Below are 21,183 nucleotides of genomic sequence, written 5' to 3'. Positions count from 1 at the left end.
TCAAGAATGTACCATCAATAGAGAAGATGGGACGACAATACCTAAAGGCCTCGACACACAAAGGGAAGCACTAGAAAGCACTAAAGAATATTTGTCTCCTATCCTTCCATGCATTTGGTTTTGGGATGTACTCATAATGCATGCCTGGATTCACCACTTTGATTGCATTGAAAAGTACTAGCTGCTCATACCCATCCTCCTAGTCCCCATATATCATTTTCCACGCTCGCTACTTAGCCCTCCAAGCTTTACCATAAGTTATCACATAACCTCCATACAACGCCTCAATGGTCCTAATAATTCTTCTAACCTTCATGTTGGGTTCTCCCTGCAATATTCCCATCATTCGCTTGGCAATGAGGGTAGATGTCAACTGTCGATGCCTCAGTGTCAGCACAATTGTGTGGCCCGACAACTTTTGTGATCTTCCACTTTCCGGTGACCTTTTGCTTCCTTGCACAAACCACTAGTAGAGAAACTAGCTGTACTCCTGGTTCTCAACCCCCTTCAGTCCCTGTTTTAGAACCAGGAGCATGAATCTAGGACAAAAGGGCCCCTCCTTTAGTCCTGGTTTCACGCCCGGGACTAAAGGTCCACCTTTAGTCCCGATTGGTAATACCAACCGGGGCTAAAGAGGTCTCTCGGCCTGGCCACGTGGGCCGGCCATTTAGTCCTGGTTGGTATTACCAACCGGGACTAAAGGTTTTCTTTTTTTTCTTTTTTTGTTTCTATTTTCAATTGATGATTCATTTTGGTTTTTGAATAGGCTTTCGAATACGCATTCTACGCTGCTAATAATATATGTATTCTACACGTTTATAATGTTCGAACATTTTGTACAAACTAAAGTATGAAACTAACATATATATTACATGCATATATATATATATATTGTACATTATTTTATGTACATATAATATGTATATATATATATATTACAAATAAAGCTTGCATTGTATATTCTATCATATCCTTGGGATAATAAATTCACTCCATCTGGTTTGGCTTCCATGTTTCGTTCACGTCATTGTAGAACTCGCTGGCGGAGTTTAGGACCTGGTCATTAAGAAATCCTGCTATGGTCTCTTGAATTGCTTTCAGTTGGTCACGTCGTATGACTTTTTCCTTCAACCATAGAGTCTTCAATAAAAGTTAAAGAAAAAGTATTAATATATATATGTGTGTTGGTCACATGATTACTTATATATATGAGCAATAAAAGAAATTGTGAATATATGAATATATTTATATAATGTACTTTGAGGTTCTCTTCAGGAGTTCTTTTTTAGTACGCCATGATGAACTCGCAAACATAGTATCCGCAGTAGTTGTTCCCCTGTTCTTGCCTTAGAACCCACTTTTATGAGAAAAAAGATCCGGTGAATTGAAAGCATGCATGGTGTTAATTGAATTATATATATATAAATGTAGCTAGTACTTACTTTGTGTGCGATTACATTCAGTGGCGCTTTGCAATGTTTCATGTGGTGTTCCTCACTGAAACTTTTCCAAATACTGTGCCCAATAAAATAAAAAATTAATTTGGCCTTTAATAATTATTGCAGTTAAGAGATCGGGGTATATATAGTTGCTAGAGAGACCAAATTACCCTTGGATAATATCTATCATGTCTTGGTACTCTATTTACTCTTTTCTTAACGAGTCTAAGATGCTCAAGCGACTATTGGCCATATCGATGACCATCAATATCCAGTGATTGTTGCATATGTTTTTATACACAAATATGATCGACATTAACTAGAGTCAACATATATATATATATATATGGGAGATAGCTTAGCTAGTAAGCAAATAATTAAATAAATGTCCATATGATCAACATTAATTATTTAACACTCACTTGAAGTTGTAGGGGAAGAGTATGTCCTTGTTTTGTTGGTTCACTAAGAATCTCATAAGATTTTTCTCGAGTTCAGCTTTTCATTGAGGCGGGGGATTAGGGTGTTTGAATACGATATTTGGATCAACGAAACCAACATCATTATCCTGCTCTTTCTAAGTTATGTCATCTTATATCTGCATATATAAAAATATAGTGTGAGGATATATAATTTATATATATACATGTAGCTTTATATATATACACTTTAATAGTAGAAAATAATCACACTTACAGACAATAGCAGCTAATGAGACTTTTGTTGAGAGAGTCCAGGTGGCATAGTTGGTGTAATTCTGAAAACTTAACATATATAACGTCATCGCCACAGAAGTAATGTTGGTTTCTAACTCTGACAGAAACAAAGATCTCTCCCCGTTCACACACCGCCATGTACCACTTATTTAGCAGATACATTTGCGTACCCAGTTCACCTAAGGCCTCAGAGTTGTATAGACTCTTTCCATGTTCAAATTTCTTCCAAGGATCCACTTTCGGAGCAGATGGTCCTTCAGCGAGCACTTGGGCAAGGTCCAAACTGGTATCCTCATAAAACCGAGCCAGGTCCTTAAAATCAACATCCAGTACGTCTAAGTTTGAACCATATTCATTATGAATGATAAGAGGGGGACTAATTGTTGCGATTGTTGTCCGAGTTGTGCAACACCTTTCCCTGCTCTAGTCTTTTTTTGCTTTGCCTCAAATGACTTGGTGAGAGAGCGGTCGTAGTTTGATTTTGGCAGGGTCTTTTGAGATTCCTGCTTTTTCTGGTCCACCTTCTTTCTTAGAAGATCTAGAGGTAGGTAGAAGTACAGTTTCTCTGGGTTCTCCCTCGCTTCTCATTGCTTTCTTACTTTTTTGAAGAAACTGCTCACATCTTTTTGTACTGTAGCATTTAATTCCTTTTCACTTTTCTCCTAAGCCAGTTTTTGGGGAATAACTGGATTAGAGAAGGCTTTCTTCTTTGCCGACTGGTGGGCCAACGGCTTTGTTTGTGGGGCGAACCTCTTAGGAGCTGGCTGCTTCTTCGTCATGAAGGGAGGCGGGGTAGCCGTTGGAGACCTCCTTGGAGGCGTTGGAGACCTCCTTGGAGGTGGCGGCGGTGGCGGCGTTGCATAATCATTGCCCGGAGCACTATGATGATCTGGATTGAATAATTGGACTTAGGTTGGCGGAGGCCCTGCTGTGTGAGTACAAAAAAGAATAATTAGGTATAAGAAATTGTTATTATTAATCATGCATGTTAATAGAAAATTAGTAAAAAATTATTTCGTTCACTTTTGTTTGCACCTATTGTCTGGCAGTTGAGGAAGCGGCAGTGGACTAGAGACCCCAGGAATAATGATGTAGTGATTGCACCATAGTATGAATGTCTTCTCTGCTTCTCCTAGAGTCTTCTCCCCATCACCTCCTGAAATGTCAAGAGCCAGATCACTAAAACCTTTGTTAACTCTATCCACTGAGACGCTAACATATCCAGGTGGTATTATTGCCTCATGGATTTTTGGTGTCTTGGTAGGATCTGGAGGAGAAAAAACATCGAGAGCCACCATTATTGTGGCATTTACTTTTGGAATATGTAGCTCACATGATGTAAATGGTGCAGTGATATCAGCCACAGGAAAACGTAGCATTGTGTCATCTTGATTTGGCAACTCCGTGGAAGCGCAGCTGCTTTTCAACTGATCAGGGGGGCTAATATTCATGTTGATTCCTGGATCTGATGCCTACCTTTGGGCACTCATTGCTATTTGCACTTGCTTTATGATTTTGTCCTGCATTCTAGCTTGCATGTCTTTTTCGCGCTCCTGTGCTTGAAGCAACGCTTCCCGTGACTCACGAACATATTACTCCAACCTGCTGATCCGCGCTGCTTCCTCATCCTTCCTTTTCTGCTGACTTCTGTAGGTATCTCTATCGTTAGGGAAACCATGCTCCTAAGAAATGTTCTGTCCTAAACCTCTTGTTCGGCCACTGTGTTCAACAGTCCCGATGGCATATGTCAGTTCATCCTTCTCTCTATTGGGCCTGAATGCACCAATAGCTTTAGCTCATAGAGCATAAGAAAATCTTTGTGTTGCTCTTTTGAGTTTTGGGCCATGAACCAGCTTCCCGGTCTCTAGGTCCAATCTTCCCCCATGAGTGAAAAACTAATTCTTCGCGCGTTTGGACCAATTGAGTGATTCTGGTGTGATACCCTTGGCAAGAATGTCCGCTTCCATTTTTTCCCACTTGGGAATGGTAGTTGCGTAGCCACCTAATCCCATGCCATGGTGGTATACTTTCTGTCGGGCATTCTCTTGGTTCCTTCCCACCTGTTTTCACCCTCTTTCGATGTCTTGTACTGTACAAAATCATTCCAGTAGGGCCTCAACTTCGCGAGCGGGTCACTAGTATTGAAATTGGGCATTAGGTTCTTCTTGACGTATTTCATGTATAGGGATTTCTTCCAAGTCTGGAATTGTGTGGTCATCTTCTTCATAGCCCACTTTTGAACTAGCTCCTTCAATTCATTATCGTTGATATCATCATAATCATCCGCTTGCAACGTGAAATGTTGAAGGATATCATCCCAAATTAAATTCTTATCAAGATCAGAGACAAAACTAACATGAGGCTCGTTGATCTTTTGCTTCCATTCATGGGCACTGATCGGAAGTATGTCCCTTACAAGGCACCCACAGTGTTGCACGAATTTCATTGCATGTGGACCAAGTGGTTCGCATGTCTCAATATTGAATTCCGATATTATATAGCGCCCCTCCAATGGCTTTTTCGGACCTTGAATATTTTTGCTTTTCGCCATTGTGGTCGTCGATCCAAAGGGCTACGTTTAAAAAAATCATGTGTACACATAATAGATGATAGATATTCAAATATATATATATATATATATATAATATTCAAATATATATATAAATATATATACATTGCCAGTATTTTCTTGCACAATATTTTCTTGGTTATCTTCAAGAGACAGGTATTGACACCCGTCATCTGTATCCTGCTGGTCATCATCGGCAAATTGAGTGCCGGTGTTGATAATATCCATCATTTCTTCATCCATGTTGTCTCTCGGGGCAGCCATCTAGCTTTTACACTACTAGATATATCTATAAAAAATAAAAACTATGTCTATAAAATAGACTCCCGCAGGACGTGCCACCTCGAGGATATTAACATTTGTAGATGACATTTGTAGGTCTGAAGTTATCAAATATCCATCAAATTATAGCTCAAAAACATGTTTAAATAAATAACCATCCGTACTAGTTGACCTTGCTTACGTGATCATCTCGGCGAGCATTTCTCCATCGGACGACACCGTACTTAGCCACGAAAGAGCTCCGATTCTACGAGGAAGGGAACACGGTCTTCCATGACCGTTGCCGCTCTCCCTCGTAGAATCAAAGCTCCTCCTTGACGTTCATTACCACTCGGCAGAGAACATGCTAGCCGAGATGAACACGGTCCGCAAGTTCAACTAGTACGGATTTTCTACAATTTTCTAACTATTTTCTAAGTTTTTCATTTCATGGAAAAATTAATTCTAAAAAATAAAAGGCATGATTTCTAGGTATTTCATTTCATGGATAAATTAATTCTAAGTGACCTGCTCGACATCGGCGAGCTCGCGGGCGTTTCATGGAAAAATTAATTCTAAGTGACCTGCTCGACAAAATTGAGAAAAAACACATGCTCTCATGACCTCACACATCTTCTAAGATCACATAAGCTTCCGTACTAGTTGACCTTGCTTACGTGATCATCTCGGTGGGCATTTCTCCACCGGACGGCACCGTACTTGGCCACGGAAGAGCTCCGATTCTACGAGGAAGGGAACACGGTCTTCCACGACTATTGCCGCTCTCCCTCGTAGAATCAAAGCTCCTCCTTGATGTCCATTACTACTCGGTAGAGAACATGCTAGCCGAGATAAACACGGTCCGCAAGTTCAACTAGTACGGATTTTCTATAATTTTATAACTAGTCCACGCCAAGGAGACGGAGGTATGCCCGCCCGAGTACGAGAACTACATGCCCTGCTACTACAATGTCATGGACGCCGTCGAACGTCTCGGATCTAGGGGCCAGCGTCGTCATAAGCTACCGTGCAAAAAGGAAGAAACAACGAGACACCGGGCCACACCCGTGCTCCACTGAGCTCGATGGCTCAGCGCAAAATCGCATTACAAGATTGTCGGCATGAGGGCTTGACACACGTATCCATCCGATTACAAAAGGTTGGAGCAATTAATCCATCATAAACAGATTATATATGGTGGCGGCGGTGGCTCACATCCAAGGTGTCAAACACGAGGTCCAGCTCCTACAGCCGTTGGAGTAGCTCCAGCAACTCGATCGGACTCCGACTGTAGAGGTGATGGATATTTTGACTCCGACAACAAGAAATCTGAAGAAATTGTTGCAACAGGTTTGGAGGTTAGTGAGATATTGCAGTCGACTAATTAAAGCTGGAGAAATTGCTCATGACAGATGCTAAATAAACCTCATGCGTACACAACATCGTTGATTAAGGCACTGCACATTAAATAAATTGAGCATAGCACATAAAGGTGGTTCGTTAACCATCAGACAAAACATGATATTCTCAGTATGCTACAACAGGCACATCCAATGAGTAAAAGTTACACGTTCAAGTCACAGGAGCTTTGCTTTGGGGAGGACAAGGAGGAGACAGGATGGGCTCACCGGGTCTCGGGATGAGGTGAGGCGGCCACACGGCGGTGCTGGAGATTGGGCCATCGGCGTGGTCTGGTCGGAGGGGCAACGATGGCGGCGTTGGCGCGGTCTGGTCGGAGAGGCGACGATGGTGGCATAGGCGCGGTCTGGTTGGGGGCGACGATGGTGGTGGTGGCACTACAGAACAAGCGATGTTAGGCTAGGGTGGTCGCCTGAGGGCGGTGGTGCTGCTGGATCAGATCGATCTGGTGGAGAAGATGAGGCGACGGAGAAGAAGGCTTGGTTGCTACTAGATCCGGTTGGAGAAGAAGGCGGCGAAGATAGAGAGGAAGAGAACTAAGAGAGAAGGGCATGGTTTATAAAGGGGACCTATAGTCCTGGGTGATGGTTAGAACCGGGACTAAAGGTTCTTTAGTCCCGGATGATGGTTAGAACCAGGACTAAAGGTCTGACCTTTAGTCCTGGGTGTAGCCATGGCCCAGGAGTAAATGGGATTTTGGCGGGCCGCGAAAACGCAGCCCATCTTTAGTAGTCCCGTGTGATGGTTAGAACCGGGACTACCTGTTTTGCTTCGTACGTAGTGACCCGGTGAGCCCATCCTATCTTCTTTGTCTACCTTATGGTCTTCTTTGTGCCATTGCAACAACTTTGCATGGTCTTTGTTTCTGAACAGACGTTTCAAGCGTGGTATTATAGGAGCATACCACATAATCTTGGTAAGGATTTTCTTCGTGGGACGTTCACCCTCAACATCACCAGGGTCATCTCGCCTGATCTTATACCGCGATGCATGACATACCGGACATGCATCTAACTTCTCATACTCCTCGCCATGGTAGAGGATGCAGTCATTAGGACATGCATGTATCTTCTAGATTTCTAATCCCAAAGGGTAGACTACCTGTTTTGCTTCGTACGTAGTGACGGGCAATTCGTTATCCTTCGGAAGCATCTTCTTTTGGATTTTCAGTAACTCCCCAAATCTCTTGTCAGATACACCATTCTTTGCCTTCCATTGCAGCAATTCTAGTGTGGTACCCAACTTTTTCTGTCCCGTATCACAAGTCGGGTATAGCAATTTCTTGTGATCCTCTAGCATGCGCTCGAACTTGATCTTCTCCTTTTTCACTTTCGCATTCTCTTTGTGCGTCACGAATGGCCTAACCAAGATCATCAGCGGACTCATCTTCTGCCACTACCTTTTCTTCAGCTTCCCCCATTGCAATATCATTGAAGGCACCATATTCAGCAATAATGTCATCATCGTCCCATTGTTCTTCTTCACCTTCTTCTATTACAACCCCGATTTCTCCATGCTTCGTCCAACAAATATAGTTTGGCATGAAACCTAACTTCAACGAGTATGAATGAAGACTCCTTGAGCTAGCATATTCCTTCAAATTCTTACATATGGCACATGGGCAGCACATGAAACCATCGCGTTTGTTTGCCTCGGCCACATGTAAGAAAGAATGCACGCCCTCAATGAACTCTTGGGAGCGACGATCAGTATTGTACATCCAATGCCGGCTCATCCACATTACATGACATACATACCATATTAAAATCTAAAACATAGTTAGTTAATTATACGACATGCATGTCACCACACAAGGTATTAATTTATGAAAGTCTCGCTACAATGTAGACAATCCCAACTACCACTAAAAAAACCAAAGCTAAAATACACTTCAGCAGCATAAGGATTTCGCGACCAATCCTAACTAAAACTGACAGATCATGTGTTTGTTCAATATCTATGGGCTTCTTCCGCAGGATCACTGCCTCATCAGCCGCCGTAGCCGCCTGTGCAAGAGAGTTTTGCACGTGTTCAACATACTCTTCCTCTTAGTACCAGCCTGAACATCCAGTGCCATCCCACTGAAATTAAAACAAAAATTTAGAACTTTAATCACAATCATCATGAAAATAAGTATAAATTAATCATAATCATCAAATGCGACAAAATAACTCACATTGCAATCCGGACACTTGTAGAGGATACGGCCCTTGTTGGGACACTCCTTCTTCACCCGGTACTCTATCACAATCTTCTCCTCACACTTGCTGCATGTAATGAGAGGGAGGTCTGGCCTCAATCTCTTTGAAACCTGATGAGAAGCTAAGGACCCAGAAGCAGTTGCCATCTACTCTCTATACTCATTTTTAATATAATATAAATTTCTCATTTTATAAACAAATAAAATTAAAAAAAACTCTAAAATTCTCTATATCTCTAAACCATGAAGTGTGCTATGCATGCTAGAAATGAAAGCTGAATACTAGTTTTGAATAACTATTTTAACCTTTCTTCATCCAAATATGCAAACTTTAAAGTGATTTTGAGCTTAAATGGCTTACAAATAAAAAAATCTACCATAAAAAACCACATATATCTAGTCCACAAAATGAGATATGCTACTGATGAAACATAAGAGTATAAAGTTGGTGACCTTTAGAACCGAAGAATCGATGGAGGAATCGAAGAAATCTTGTGATTACCGGCGATGAGGAAGAAGAGAGGCAGGCGATGAAGCAAGAACACTGAGCTCGAAGTGGCTTGGGCTCGGGGAGGAAGAAGGGCTATATAGGAGGGTACCTTTAGTCCCAGTTGGAGACAGAAACCTAGACTAAAGGCCCCTTTCTAGTCCTGGACGGAGCCTCTAGCCGGGAGTAGACTTTTACTCCCGGTTAGAGGGACCAACCGGGAGTAAAAGTTAACTTTTAGTCCCGGTTGGTAGAACCAATCGGGACTAAAGGTCTCCTGCAGCAAAAGCCTGCCGCAGTAGCCGTTGGACAGGGACCTTTAGTCCCGGTTGGAGCTACAAACCGGGACTAAAGGTCTCTCTAGTCCCGAACACAAAAAATACCGGTACTAAAGCCAAATTTCGAGCTGGACCAAAGATCGTTTCTCTACTAGTGAACCCTCCATGGGCAGCGTTTCTTATCACACACAATTGTGTAATGGCGCTCCACATATGAATGCAAGACCTTGTAAAGCCTCTTTCGTATCACTACAAACGCATGCAACCACCTCTTTAATGCAGGGAGGTCCTTGAATACCCTCCCATTCTCAATTACCATGTTAGGGCCGGCCTCAGGAGCTTCTAGGAGCTCATCATCACATCCTTCTGCACACACCTGATCGAAATGAGCAAGATCGCTAAACTCGTGAACTCTTGGATCACGACGACCGAGAAAGATACGCCTCAGCATCTCAACATCACTCTCTGTTAGCTCTCCAATAGGGCGATCATCATCAGAATCAAGAGCCCTTGCCATCTCATATGGCTCCGAATCATTCATAATTTCAACACTATTAGAGCCACGGAATCCATCTTTATAGAGCACTTGCACAGCAACAGGGGACACATCCACATTGTCAGGAATGTCTATTGCAACATAAGTAGAAAAATGAGGAAAGAATGAAAGAAATGGATGTAAGGAAGGGGGTAAGCTCCCAATAACCATGCGAATAAGACACTTACTCAGATGATTCTGTGTCAAAGGGATCTCATGAGGAGGATCTGCCACAACATCATGAGTCTGACAAACGTCTCCAACTAGCTCATTGGGAGCAGATTGAGCATCGAGAACCATAGGTGCAACCTCCACATCCATATCAGGTTCCAGGACGAGATGGTCGAAGTGTGCCTGTTGACCCATTGGTGGAGAAAACCCATGATGGATGGGATCAACTAACACTCGACGCACAACCACGTCCAAACATTGCAGCTGACTCTTCATAGCCGATCTCACATAGTTCTTCCACTGATCCGCACATCCAATTGGGATCATTCGCCTAAGGATGTCCGGAGGAGAACCTAGGTGCAGTACACCCTCAACGGCAATACCATCATCATCATCGCCAAGGCAATACAGCTCCTCCCAAGCCCTTGCAACCATCTCACTAAACGATGGCTTCTCATTGAATAACACAAGCACGCTTGCATGTCAATAAACTCAACATATCCATAGCGATCGCTTTCAACGGTGCCTCCATGATATATGATCACTAGGTTATCCATCTATTTCAAACACATAATGAAACACATGTCCTTTAGTCAAAATTAGACAATAGATAGTACCTAACGAGTACTTTCTAACTACAAACTAAGTAAATAAGATAATAACTACATACATAAATACAATGTACTCACTAAATAGCTAGATCCTATTTAGTTAACTAAATATATAACTACCTATCTAAGTAGCTCTCTAACTATATCTATATACCTATGTATCTATGTTTCTATCTATCTAACTACATATCTATCTCACTAGATCACTAACTAAATTAACTACCTGAGTCATCACATTAACTAGTAAATAATAAATACCAAAACTACTACACTAAAATCAAAGCTAACTAGGTACGTATATTGCAAACTCACAATTTTTACCTATCCGACGACGGAGTCGCGGACGTCGACGGAGTCGCAGCGGACGCTGGACGTGGGTGAGGCCGACAAGCGGGGCCGGTGGTGGCACGGCCGGGCGCTGCAGGTGCCGGGGCCGGCGGTGGCGCGCGGCGGGCGCGTGATGCCCGGCGCTCCGCGCGGCGAGGCTGGCATGGCGGGCGAGGCCGGGCGCGGGCGGCACGGCACGGCGGCCGCGGTCACGGCGGGGCCACGGCACGGTCACGGCATGGCGGGCACGGCGCCGGCACGGCGTGGGCGGCCGTGGGTGCGGGCGGCACGTCGGGCGAGGCGAGGGCACGCCGCGGGCAGCCAGGGGCGGGAGAGGGCGCGGGCGGCGGCGGCGGTAGCGGTGCGCTGCTGGGGGCGCTAGAGGTGCGAGAGAGAGAGGGAGAGGAAGAGAGAAAAGATTGGAGCCCATACGTAAGACAGGGCACCGAGCTCGGCGTCAAGATCTACGGCGCTGAACTGCCTGCCAAATCACTGTCACGTCAGCGTCGAGTCCAAGAGCTCGGCACTAGCAACGATGACGCCAAGACGTGTAACGCCGAGCTAAGGGTCCAAATTTTGAAATTGTACCTCCAGAACATATTTGTGAAAAATTAAAAAAAAAAGGCTAAAAAAAAAATCGGTCATCTCATCGGCTGCGTGCCGCACCCCAGATCCCTTGGCTCTGGCTGCACGCGTCGTTAAATTCGGAGCCGTGCTGGCGCTGGGAACCCCCCTCCCCTCTTCTCGGGCAGGCGGCCACCGCTTCGCCTCCTCCGCGCAGGCAAGAGCAGCCAGCCGCTTCGGGATCGGGACGCGGAGAGGGGAAAGGCGAGTCGTCGTCCGTCCACGGCAGCTTCCCTCCCTCTCCTCTCCGCCCCCGCTTACCCTAGGCCGGCCCCGCCTACTACGCCCCCCTCCCGCCGCCGCACGATGAGCACCTCTCCCGCCGCCGCCGCCGTCGACGAGGCCGCGCGGGCGACGGAGACGGTGGTGGTCGACGAGAGGGTCGCCTCACACGTGGACCCGTTCCTCGTCGAGGCGCTCGACAACCCTCGCCATCGCCTCATGGGTACGTACGTGCCGAGCCGCCTTATCTGTTCGCTCACCACATCGCCTCTTGCGCCTGCGATTTCGGTGTCGTAGGATCATGCTTCTGCGGATGTGATGGTTGCTGTGGCTCCGCGTCCGTGGGCGGTGGGATTTGGGCCGGGATTCCCGCGCCTTGTCTCTAGGGTTGGGGACTGGTGCTTCCTCAGTGCGGAATTGGGGATTAGAATTTCCTTTACGTTTGATTTATCTCGGGAAGCGGCGGGATAATAGCCTAGTAGTGTAATTGTGGGAGTTCCTAAGAATTAAGTTTTCTGATCTATCTCTGGCTTATTTAGCTTGTATGTTGTGGCGGCTTTTGCTACTTGCTGATGCTGAGTATGCTTCGAGCCTGCGATTTTATCGGCTACAAAACAATACTGATCGGCAACCTGTAGTTTTGGCTCAGTTATATGTTTACAGTTGGTTTAGTGTATCGAAAAATTGCTGGTAGAGATGAATGGATGCATGATTGTCGTGGTGGTAGAGGTTTTAATCTGTCAGGAATCAAGCTGACTCCTTTTTGGGCAATTGTTGTAGCCTCTACAACTGCTACTAGCAGTGTACTGAAAGGAGGAGGGATCTGTTCAGTGAATTGAAATGGTATTCACCCAGAACACTTTGCTTCCAAACCGAGTACCACCCACCACCTCGAATTCCTACTTGCCATGGGCCATGTGATGTGCTGCTTACATTTGTAATTGGTGGTTCAGTGCATTTAGTACTTGGCATGGGTCGTACTGCTGCATGCATAGCCTGCTCTTTTCGAATCACTATTTAGTTGTTCTTTGTTTTTGGCCTTAGATTGTAGATTTCACTAGCTTACTAATATGTTGGGCTAGTAGTTACAAACCTACAACATTTTGTACCCATTTTACAAACCCACAACTTATTTTGGTTTGTTTTGCATGAAACTACAACTTTTGTAACTATTGCCCCTCTCAAAAGGGCCAATTGGGTCCACATGTCAGTGGCAGTACATCACATTTTGGCATGCAGGCCTTGGTCATGAGCATGTAGCTGACATGTAGGCACATATAAGACCATGAAAGTGGAATAATAAAAGTAGTAGTTTCATGAGAAGAAATCCCAAAATATTGGTAGGTTTGTGTTTAATCTACTATAGATTGTGTTTGCAATGAATCATATGCTCTAAGTATTTTTGGTTAGTGGTGATATAAATGGTTTACTACACGAGTGAACTATCCACATATGAACCTGTGTCCCTGTCTCCCCATTCTCCACTCTGATGCCAGCATTCTCTACCACCAGATTTTAACAATATGATATTAGATATTTTCCCTTATTTTTTTTGGTTGCTTTCATGCCTTAAAACAACATCTTGGCTCTGAAGTTTGTGCCTTCACCTCATCCAAACTCCTAGTCATGTGCCTCGCATGACTGTACTCTGTAAATAGTTTGGTGTATACATGAAACAATGATGATGAATTTTATGCAACGAACACTAGTTGCACCTGGATCTGCACCATGGATTTTTTCAGAAAAATAATAACACATGAATTGAACATTTTATGCATTTTACTGGTCAACATTTACTTATATGTCTACATTTTGTTGTCAGTAGGTTATTTTTCATATTTAGTCTTTCGTTATTACATAATCATTTCAGTGCTCTCTTATTACAGTTCTACGGATGGAACTGGATATACAAAACTTTATGCAGAATCCTCAGCTGCAGGAGTTCGAATTCCAGAACTACCCGACTTCTTACCTCCGCTGTGCTGCTCATCGTGTTGCGCAACATTATGGCTTAGAGACTATAGTAGCAGATAGTTTAGTAGAAGGCTCAGTTAGCAGGATTGTTGCAAGAAAAACACCAGAAAGCAGGTATCCTGCAATTGCTTTATCAGAAGTTCCTAGCAGACAAGCAAGAAATGATCATGAAGCGGCAGAGAAGCTTAAGTTTGTCATCTATCAAAGGCCCAAAGCATTCCAAAATGGAAGCGCTGATTCTAGAAACATGAATGGTGCACCAAAAACTGTTGAAGAGAGAATAGAGGAATATAATAAAGCACGAGCGCGCATCTTCAGTGGTTCCATTTCTGCAGATTCTGATGCTGCAATTGTTTTGGGAACTCTTTCCACTGGCAGAGATGAGCCAGTAAATGTTGAGCCTTCTGTTGATGAAATCAAAGTCAGCACAATGAACAGCCATTCCAGAGTTGCTGTTTTTAAGGATACTGAAAAGGATCGTAGTGACCCAGACTACGATCGAAACTACACAAGGTTAGCATATCCATCAGTAGATTTTTTTTGTTGCCACCAATTTATGTTAGGATGAGATGGTGAAGGTGTAACATATATTCTCTTGCAGGTATGTTAGGAGCCCAGTGCCTGACTTCAACTTGAGCCCAGGTGCCTTCAACTTTGTTGTGCCTCAGTTTATGCAGTACGGCGTTGGTTATGTGCAATCTCCTGGCATATCCACAAACCAGCCTACTGTGTACTTTGGCCAGCCTGGTCTAGCAATGGGGTCTTCTGGAGCTGCTGTTTACCCACATTGGCCAACGCCAGCAATGATGTATCCCCATTGCTATGATAATGTTGGTCCAATGATATCTCAGGTGAGCGTAATCATATAACTGAATTCTGACATTGCAAATATTGCATTTTGAGTATACTGTGCACCTTCAGTTACAATCTCCAATTGTAATACTATCCTCTGTTAAAGCATTAGGACTTCTCTTTTTTTCATCATGTTTTCTATATTTCAGTACTAGCCCTACAAAAGTTTGTCTGTTTAGATGTGAATAGCCAGCAAACATATTCTGGCTCTAACAAATTAGTATAACGAGAGGAACATGTTTTCGGGAACTCAAGCTGAATCTGTACATTCTATTTTCATATATGAAATTCCATACACGTGAAGATATTTTAGGCAGGTTGAGCTTAAAATTTTTGTTATCCATATACTTTAAGAATGCCAGATTCATGTTACTGGAGGGGGAGTGATGACCCCTTTTGCATTGCTTGATAGGAGACTTTTTACATTTTTTTCTTTGTAAAAGGTGATGTTATGTAATATGCTTATGGTTTTTTAATAACCTTATTATATGGGAAGAATATATCATATATGAGCATCGCCTGTCATTTTTTTGTTCCCAACGGAACCCACTTTTTTGCTCCAGTATAACCCTGTGTTGACTTGATTTGGTTCTATTGTTGTTCACAAACATTTGCATTTATGGTGCTCAGTTTTTTTTTGTTTTTTTGTTTTTTTTTTGTGGGGGAGGTGGGGGGGTGGGATAGGGTCTGCAGTCTTACAACTTGAAAATGACCTTAATTATCTCAAACAAATGAAAACCTAGCAATTAAATTTATTTGGGATTTCTTCCTTAAGACGAAATGAACATGATCTTTTGTTATTCATGCAGGTTCCTCTGTACCAATCTTTCAACCATGGTTAGGCGATTCTGCTTGCTGGAAAGTTGGGAACAATTCTCTGTCGTACTTGCTATGTTGTGCTGTCCTATGTTAAGTGGAGTTACTTTAGATTCGAGCCATTTCTATTACAAAAAATTCATGTAGCGTCGAACGTAGTCTGTATAAGGAGTACTAATTCGTTGAAACTATTATCGTGAACTAGTCAGGAACTGTGATGCTTGTTTAATGTCTAGTTCTCGTCTGCAATTTGCTCTCGGATTAGGGTTCACTAGTGCTGCGCCTGGTCTTGAACTGCTTGGCATGGTCGTATTGGTACAACCAGGTTGTCACTTGCCAGCAGTCATTGCTTTCATGCCGATTTTTTAGCCACTTTTTAATCAAATATTTTAAATAATCTACCCTAAAAGTTATTTTTGATCTAATGCATTTGGTTGTGCCAGACCACAATGGCGACCTAATAACGTCGTTGTGTCATGTATTGACGCGATAAGTATAAAGTTGGGATCACTTATCAGACATGGTGCTCTTGTTGCACCATTTCTTGTAGTGCCACATGGTGGTTTTGTCATGTCACTCTATTTGGAGTGGTATTCCCTTTGGTGCCACAGTGGTTTTGTCATGCTCGCCTTTGCTTATGCTGCAGCGGCAGCAATCTGTTCCGATCACGATCACGCTGAATAACATTTCACAACATACTTGTGAGAACCCCCTATAGCGATAGGCCTTACCCATGACGATTGACGGGAATGCTCGATTACAAGGAATTGTGTGATTTTTTTTTATTTGGAAAAGGAATGCCCGAACAGTTGTAAGGCTTGTAGCCACAAACTTGGGCTGGATACTTCAAGTAAATGGCTCATATATACACTTTATAGCCCATCCAGTGCTGATTCGGCCGGGCCCCCAATCAAGCTCTGCGCTCAAGGACCCAGTTCGAGTAAAAGCTGCAACCCAGCCCAGTGTCGCCGACCGGCCGACGTACTATATGGGAAAGGGGCCACGAGGATAGGATTGGGGGCTCACAATAGTTGGAACTGGAGCTACGAACGTGACAGATATGACCAGACCAACGCGGTGAATCCGTGGGCAGACGTACGTAAACGAGAGTTATTACCAGAGCACTTCACCGGCTACGTACGTCTAGGGCATCATCACCTCCAGGTCCTGCTGGGCACACCGCACACGCTACGCCGCTCAGGCTGCGACGAACGCTGCAGCTGGTGCCGTGCCGTGGTCCAGGCAAGGCGGCGATCAATGATCGGATCGCCCACAGAGCCACACGGCCACGGGCCGATCTGATGAACACGTCCCCCACTTTTTCCCCATGGATTCGATGGAAGCGAGCGGAGCAGCAGCGTCCCTCCGCCAAGGGAAAGGGAAAGGCAAGCGCATGCGCATCTCCCCCTTGACAGCTAACGCCTCCCCGCGCCGCGCCGAGCGGAGCAGATCAGATACTCGCGGGAGTGGGCCCCCACCCGGCCCGTTCGTTCGTTCCCTGGCGAACAAAAGCGAGGGGGGAGAGAAAAGGACAAACTCTACCCGGCCGGGCCCCCGCCGCGCCGTGGCCCACCCGACCCCGGGCCGCAGTGGCGGGGCCCACGAGCCCGATCTCTGGTGTACATGCAAATGCAAACAGTGGCGCGTCGTCCTCCTGAGTCCTGACCGCAGTCCAGTTCGACACGGGCGCCATCTGCTGCCCTGGCCCTGCCATGGGGTTTATCTGCCGGCAGCCTTGACGAGTGCTGGAGTCGTAAGTCGTATCACTCAGGATCAGCCGCTCAGGCAGACGGGCAGCCCGGCACAGGAGTGTACCTCGCCTCTTCTGGGATTCGGGGGAGAATGGGTGGGTACCAGTTCGGCTGGACTAAAAAAAACAAAAAAACAGTTCATGCTGATTCGTTGTGAGAAAAAAAACACTGTTTCGTTTGAAAAAATAAGTCGAACAAGTCGACAACCGAACAAGCTACATTCGTCGTGGTCATGGGAGCTCCCTAGTGTAGGTTTTTACTAACGATTCGTGCTGATTTGTTATGAGAGAAAAACAATGTCCCGACTGAACGAGTTACATTCGTCAGGGTCCCGAGAGCTCCCTAGTAGTACTGTACTCTTTATTTTACTCACCAAAATTACCGAACGCCGCCCGTTTTTTTTTTTTTTTTTTTTTTTGTCCAAACCGCAAGACATCTTTCTAGTTTTTTCCAGTGATGGTTTGGGGTTAGGTCAAAAGTCACGATGTTCCTACTGTAATTCTGTAAAGGCGTTTTTTCTTTTTATTTTATTGCCGGTGCCATTTTGTTTTCATTCGATAAGGCCCTCCGCGATGTCAGCCAAGAGTGATGCCCAAATAGGCGAGAGAAGATTAGAGTATCACTTTGCACACTACAGCACCCGATGCCAGTTTTAGCCGATGCTCAAAGATCGAAGAGCGAGGCAAGAACAGGCGCTGGCAAAGAATATAAAAACAACGATTATCTCCGTCTCTGCGTTGTTGCTCGGTGGTGCAGGATGCCAATGCAGGAACATGTGTATCTATTTTTTATTGCTTTGCTTGTGGGTCCCAGCGATGCCTATGAATGCTCAACACTGCAAGGTGTGAAGAGTGATGCCTCGTTCTCACATGTAGGTCTCAATTTCTTTTCTGGGCTTCACTCAACACAATGGAAGGCCTAATAGCGTTCGCACTCGGAGCCGTTAGGCTCTCTCATGGAAACATGTAGGAGAGATAAGAAATGGTCGCTACGTTTGGTAAGAATCTAGTTCCATGCGGTGTGAGACCCACACGTTCATTGTGCCTCGTGCGTCCGTTCCCGCGCTTTAGGACGACGACGGAGCGGACAAATTGAGGTGTCGCCTGTCCAGGGCGAGGTGATGCTTGGTCTATGGTGCCAGCGAGGAGCCTCTGTGGGTTAAGCTAGCGGACTAGGTCTCCAGTGCTAGTGGGTGGAGACGTGGCACGACGCCGACAACGGGCCGCCGTGGAGGCAGAGGATGGAATTCCGTGGGTTCAAGTCGTTGGCGTGGGAGGTGGAGGGCACGAGGCGGACAATGCAAGGAGGGGGCGTGGCGAAGGCGGATACGGAGCACGACGGGCTATCATCGAGTGAAAGCTCTGGTTTAGTTTTAGTGAATTAATGAAACCCTAAGTGCTAACCTAGTTTATCAAAAATAATTATGAGATAGGTAACACTAGTCCAGGTGGTGGAGCAAATAGAGATCATGACATGATGATGGTGATGCCATGCTAATGATCAAGTGCTTGGACTTGAAAGAAGAAAGAGAAAAACAAAAGGCTCAAGGCAAAAGTATAAATGGTAGGAGCTATTTTATTTCGGTGATCAAGACACTTAGTGAGTGTGATCACAGTTAGGTTCGATAGCCGTACTATTAAGAGGGGTGAAACTCGTATCGAAATGCGGTTATCAAAGTGCCACTAGCTGCTCTAATTCATTGCATATGCATTTATGATCTAGTGGAGTGCTAACACCCTTAAAAATGTTTGTGAAAATATGCTAACACACATGTGCACAAGGTGATACACTTGGTGGTTGGCACATTTGACCAAGGGTTAGAAACTTCACCGGTGGGGTGTCCGCCCAGAGAGTGCGGACAGTCCGACGGTGCCACCGGCGCCCTATATAGAAAAGACGGAGGTCACTGTAAGTGACCGGACGCTAGTCTCGGTTGGACCGGTGCGTTCGGTCAGTGGCAGCAGAGGGCGCGCAGTTTCGGTCTCATGACCGGACGCTGGCGCGAAAATTGACCGGACGCTCAGGGCCTGAGTCCGGTCAGTCTGACGTATGATGACATTGAGTGACCGGACGCTGGGTGTGTCCAGTCAAGCATGACCGGACGTGTCCGGTCGTGATTTCTCGCTTCTGGATGCTTACTAGAAACGACCAGACGCTGAGGTCCAGCATCCGGTCACTTCACAGCAGCGTGTCCGGTCATCACTTAACCGTTGGGATCGGGCGCTCAGTGTTTAAAGAGAAGGGACACGTGGCGTGCATCGCACGACCAGACGCTGGGGTCCTACGTCCGGTCGATATGACCGGAGCGTCCGGTCGCCCCGTGTTTAGTACAGTAAGTAGCCCAACGGCTCTATTTCGTGGGGGCTTCTATTTAAGCCCCATAGCCGGCTCAAGCTCACTCTCTTGGCCATTTACATTGACATAGCAACCTTGTGAGCTTAGCCAAAGCCCTCCCACTCATCCCCATCATTGATTCATCATCTTTGTGAGATTGGAAGAGAATCCAAGTGCATTGCTTGAGTGATTGTATCTAGAGGCACTTGGTGTTCGTGTTTTTGCTGCGGAATTCGTTTGTTGCTCTTGGTGGTTGCCACCATTAGACGGCTTAGAGCAGCGGAGGAGAATTGGCATGACTTGGTGATTGTTCGTGGCCATCTCCGGTGATTGTGAGGGGATTTGTACCTTCCCCGGCGGAGCATCGAAAGGTAACTCTAGTAGATTGCTCGTGTCATTGAGTTACCTCACTTGTGGGTAGGTTCTTGCGGTGTCCAATTGTGTGGACGAGGTTCGTGTAATACCTCTTAGCCGTTGAACCACCAAGTGTTGGTCAACACAACGGGGACGTAGCGTGTTGGCAAGCACGTGAATCTCAAGAGAAAATTGGTTGTCTCTTGCCCTTTGATATTCTCCCAGTGATTGATAAAGTATTCATCTTGTGATTGGTTCACTCCTCTACGCGGCGGTATTATCATCTCACTTACTCATTTACATTCCCACAAACTAGCTATATCAAACTCTTTAGTGTAGCTAGAATTGAGAGCTTGCTTTGTGGATTAAGTTCATCTAGTGGAGCTCTTTAGTGTAGCAATTGTAAGAGCTCTTAGTGAGTAGTGACCTAGTAGATTCTGTGCCTAGTGATCATAACAACTAGAATTATTGGATAGGTGGCTTGCAACCCTTGTAGAGCTAGAGCAAATTTGCATTTTGCTATTTATTATACTAATCAAATTGCTCTAGTTAATTTGTAGATTTTAAATAGGCTATTTACCCCCCTCTAGCCATATTAGGACCTTCCAAGTGGTATCGGAGCCGTGGTCACCGTTTGATTAAAGGCTTAACAACCTCGGTGTCAAATTATGGCTCAAGTTGTGTTCAACCATGTGGGGGGTAAACCACTATTCTTTGATGGCACATGTTATGATTATTGGAAGAGAAAGATGAGGATGTATGTTGGTTCATTCAATGATCAAGTATGGGAGGTGACCGAGAATGACTATGCTATCATTGATCCCGACAATCCCACCAACCAAGACAAGACCAACAAACAATGCAATACAATGGCTCTCAACACCATATACAATGCCATTGATTCCAAGGTGTTTGAGCAAATCAAGGATTGTGAAAGAGCTAATGAGGTGTGGAGGAGATTGGAGGAAACATATGAAGGAACACCGGCAGTGAAGAGTGCCAAGTTGTACATCCTCAAGGATAAGTTGACAAGCTTCAAGATGAAGGATGATAAGAGCATTCCGGAGATGTTCCATCGGTTGCAAGTAATTGTCAATGACTTGAAGGCTTTGGGAGAAAAGATCAAGGATGATGATGTCTCTCATCGGTTCTTAATATGCCTACCTCCAAGACTTGAGATGTTGAGATTGCTTATCATAAGAGGAGGATTGAAGGAGATTATCCCTAACCAAGTACTAGGTGA

The 21,183-nt window shown here is 44.9% G+C and overlaps 1 protein-coding gene across 1 annotated transcript; it reads left to right on the top strand.

The window, feature by feature from the left end:
• The first annotated feature begins 11,738 nt into the window (after nt 1–11,738).
• Nucleotides 11,739–15,705, top strand: LOC136516421 (uncharacterized). Its single transcript, XM_066509807.1, has 4 exons — nt 11,739–12,082; nt 13,746–14,346; nt 14,435–14,684; nt 15,495–15,705. Exons 1-4 carry the CDS (start codon nt 11,944–11,946, stop codon nt 15,525–15,527), a joined length of 1,023 nt encoding a protein of 340 aa, XP_066365904.1. The 5' UTR covers nt 11,739–11,943; the 3' UTR covers nt 15,528–15,705.
• Nucleotides 15,706–21,183: the final 5,478 nt, after the last annotated feature.

This window comes from Miscanthus floridulus, chromosome 17, assembly GCF_019320115.1.
Source record: "Miscanthus floridulus cultivar M001 chromosome 17, ASM1932011v1, whole genome shotgun sequence".
NCBI classification, from domain to species: Eukaryota; Viridiplantae; Streptophyta; class Magnoliopsida; order Poales; family Poaceae; genus Miscanthus; species Miscanthus floridulus.
Note: the sequence above shows the minus strand (reverse complement) of the source record. Positions and strands in the feature narration are given on the sequence as shown.

What these genes read in the sequence shown, in the direction of transcription:
- LOC136516421 (XM_066509807.1), top strand. Translation starts at nt 11,944, where the DNA reads ATGAGCACCTCTCCCGCCGCCGCCGCCGTCGACGAGGCCGCGCGGGCG. An exon ending in CCCTCGCCATCGCCTCATGG is followed by an intron (nt 12,083 to 13,745) that starts GTACGTACGTGC and finishes CTCTTATTACAG; the next exon opens with TTCTACGGATGGAACTGGAT. An exon ending in TTGGTCCAATGATATCTCAG is followed by an intron (nt 14,685 to 15,494) that starts GTGAGCGTAATC and finishes TTATTCATGCAG; the next exon opens with GTTCCTCTGTACCAATCTTT.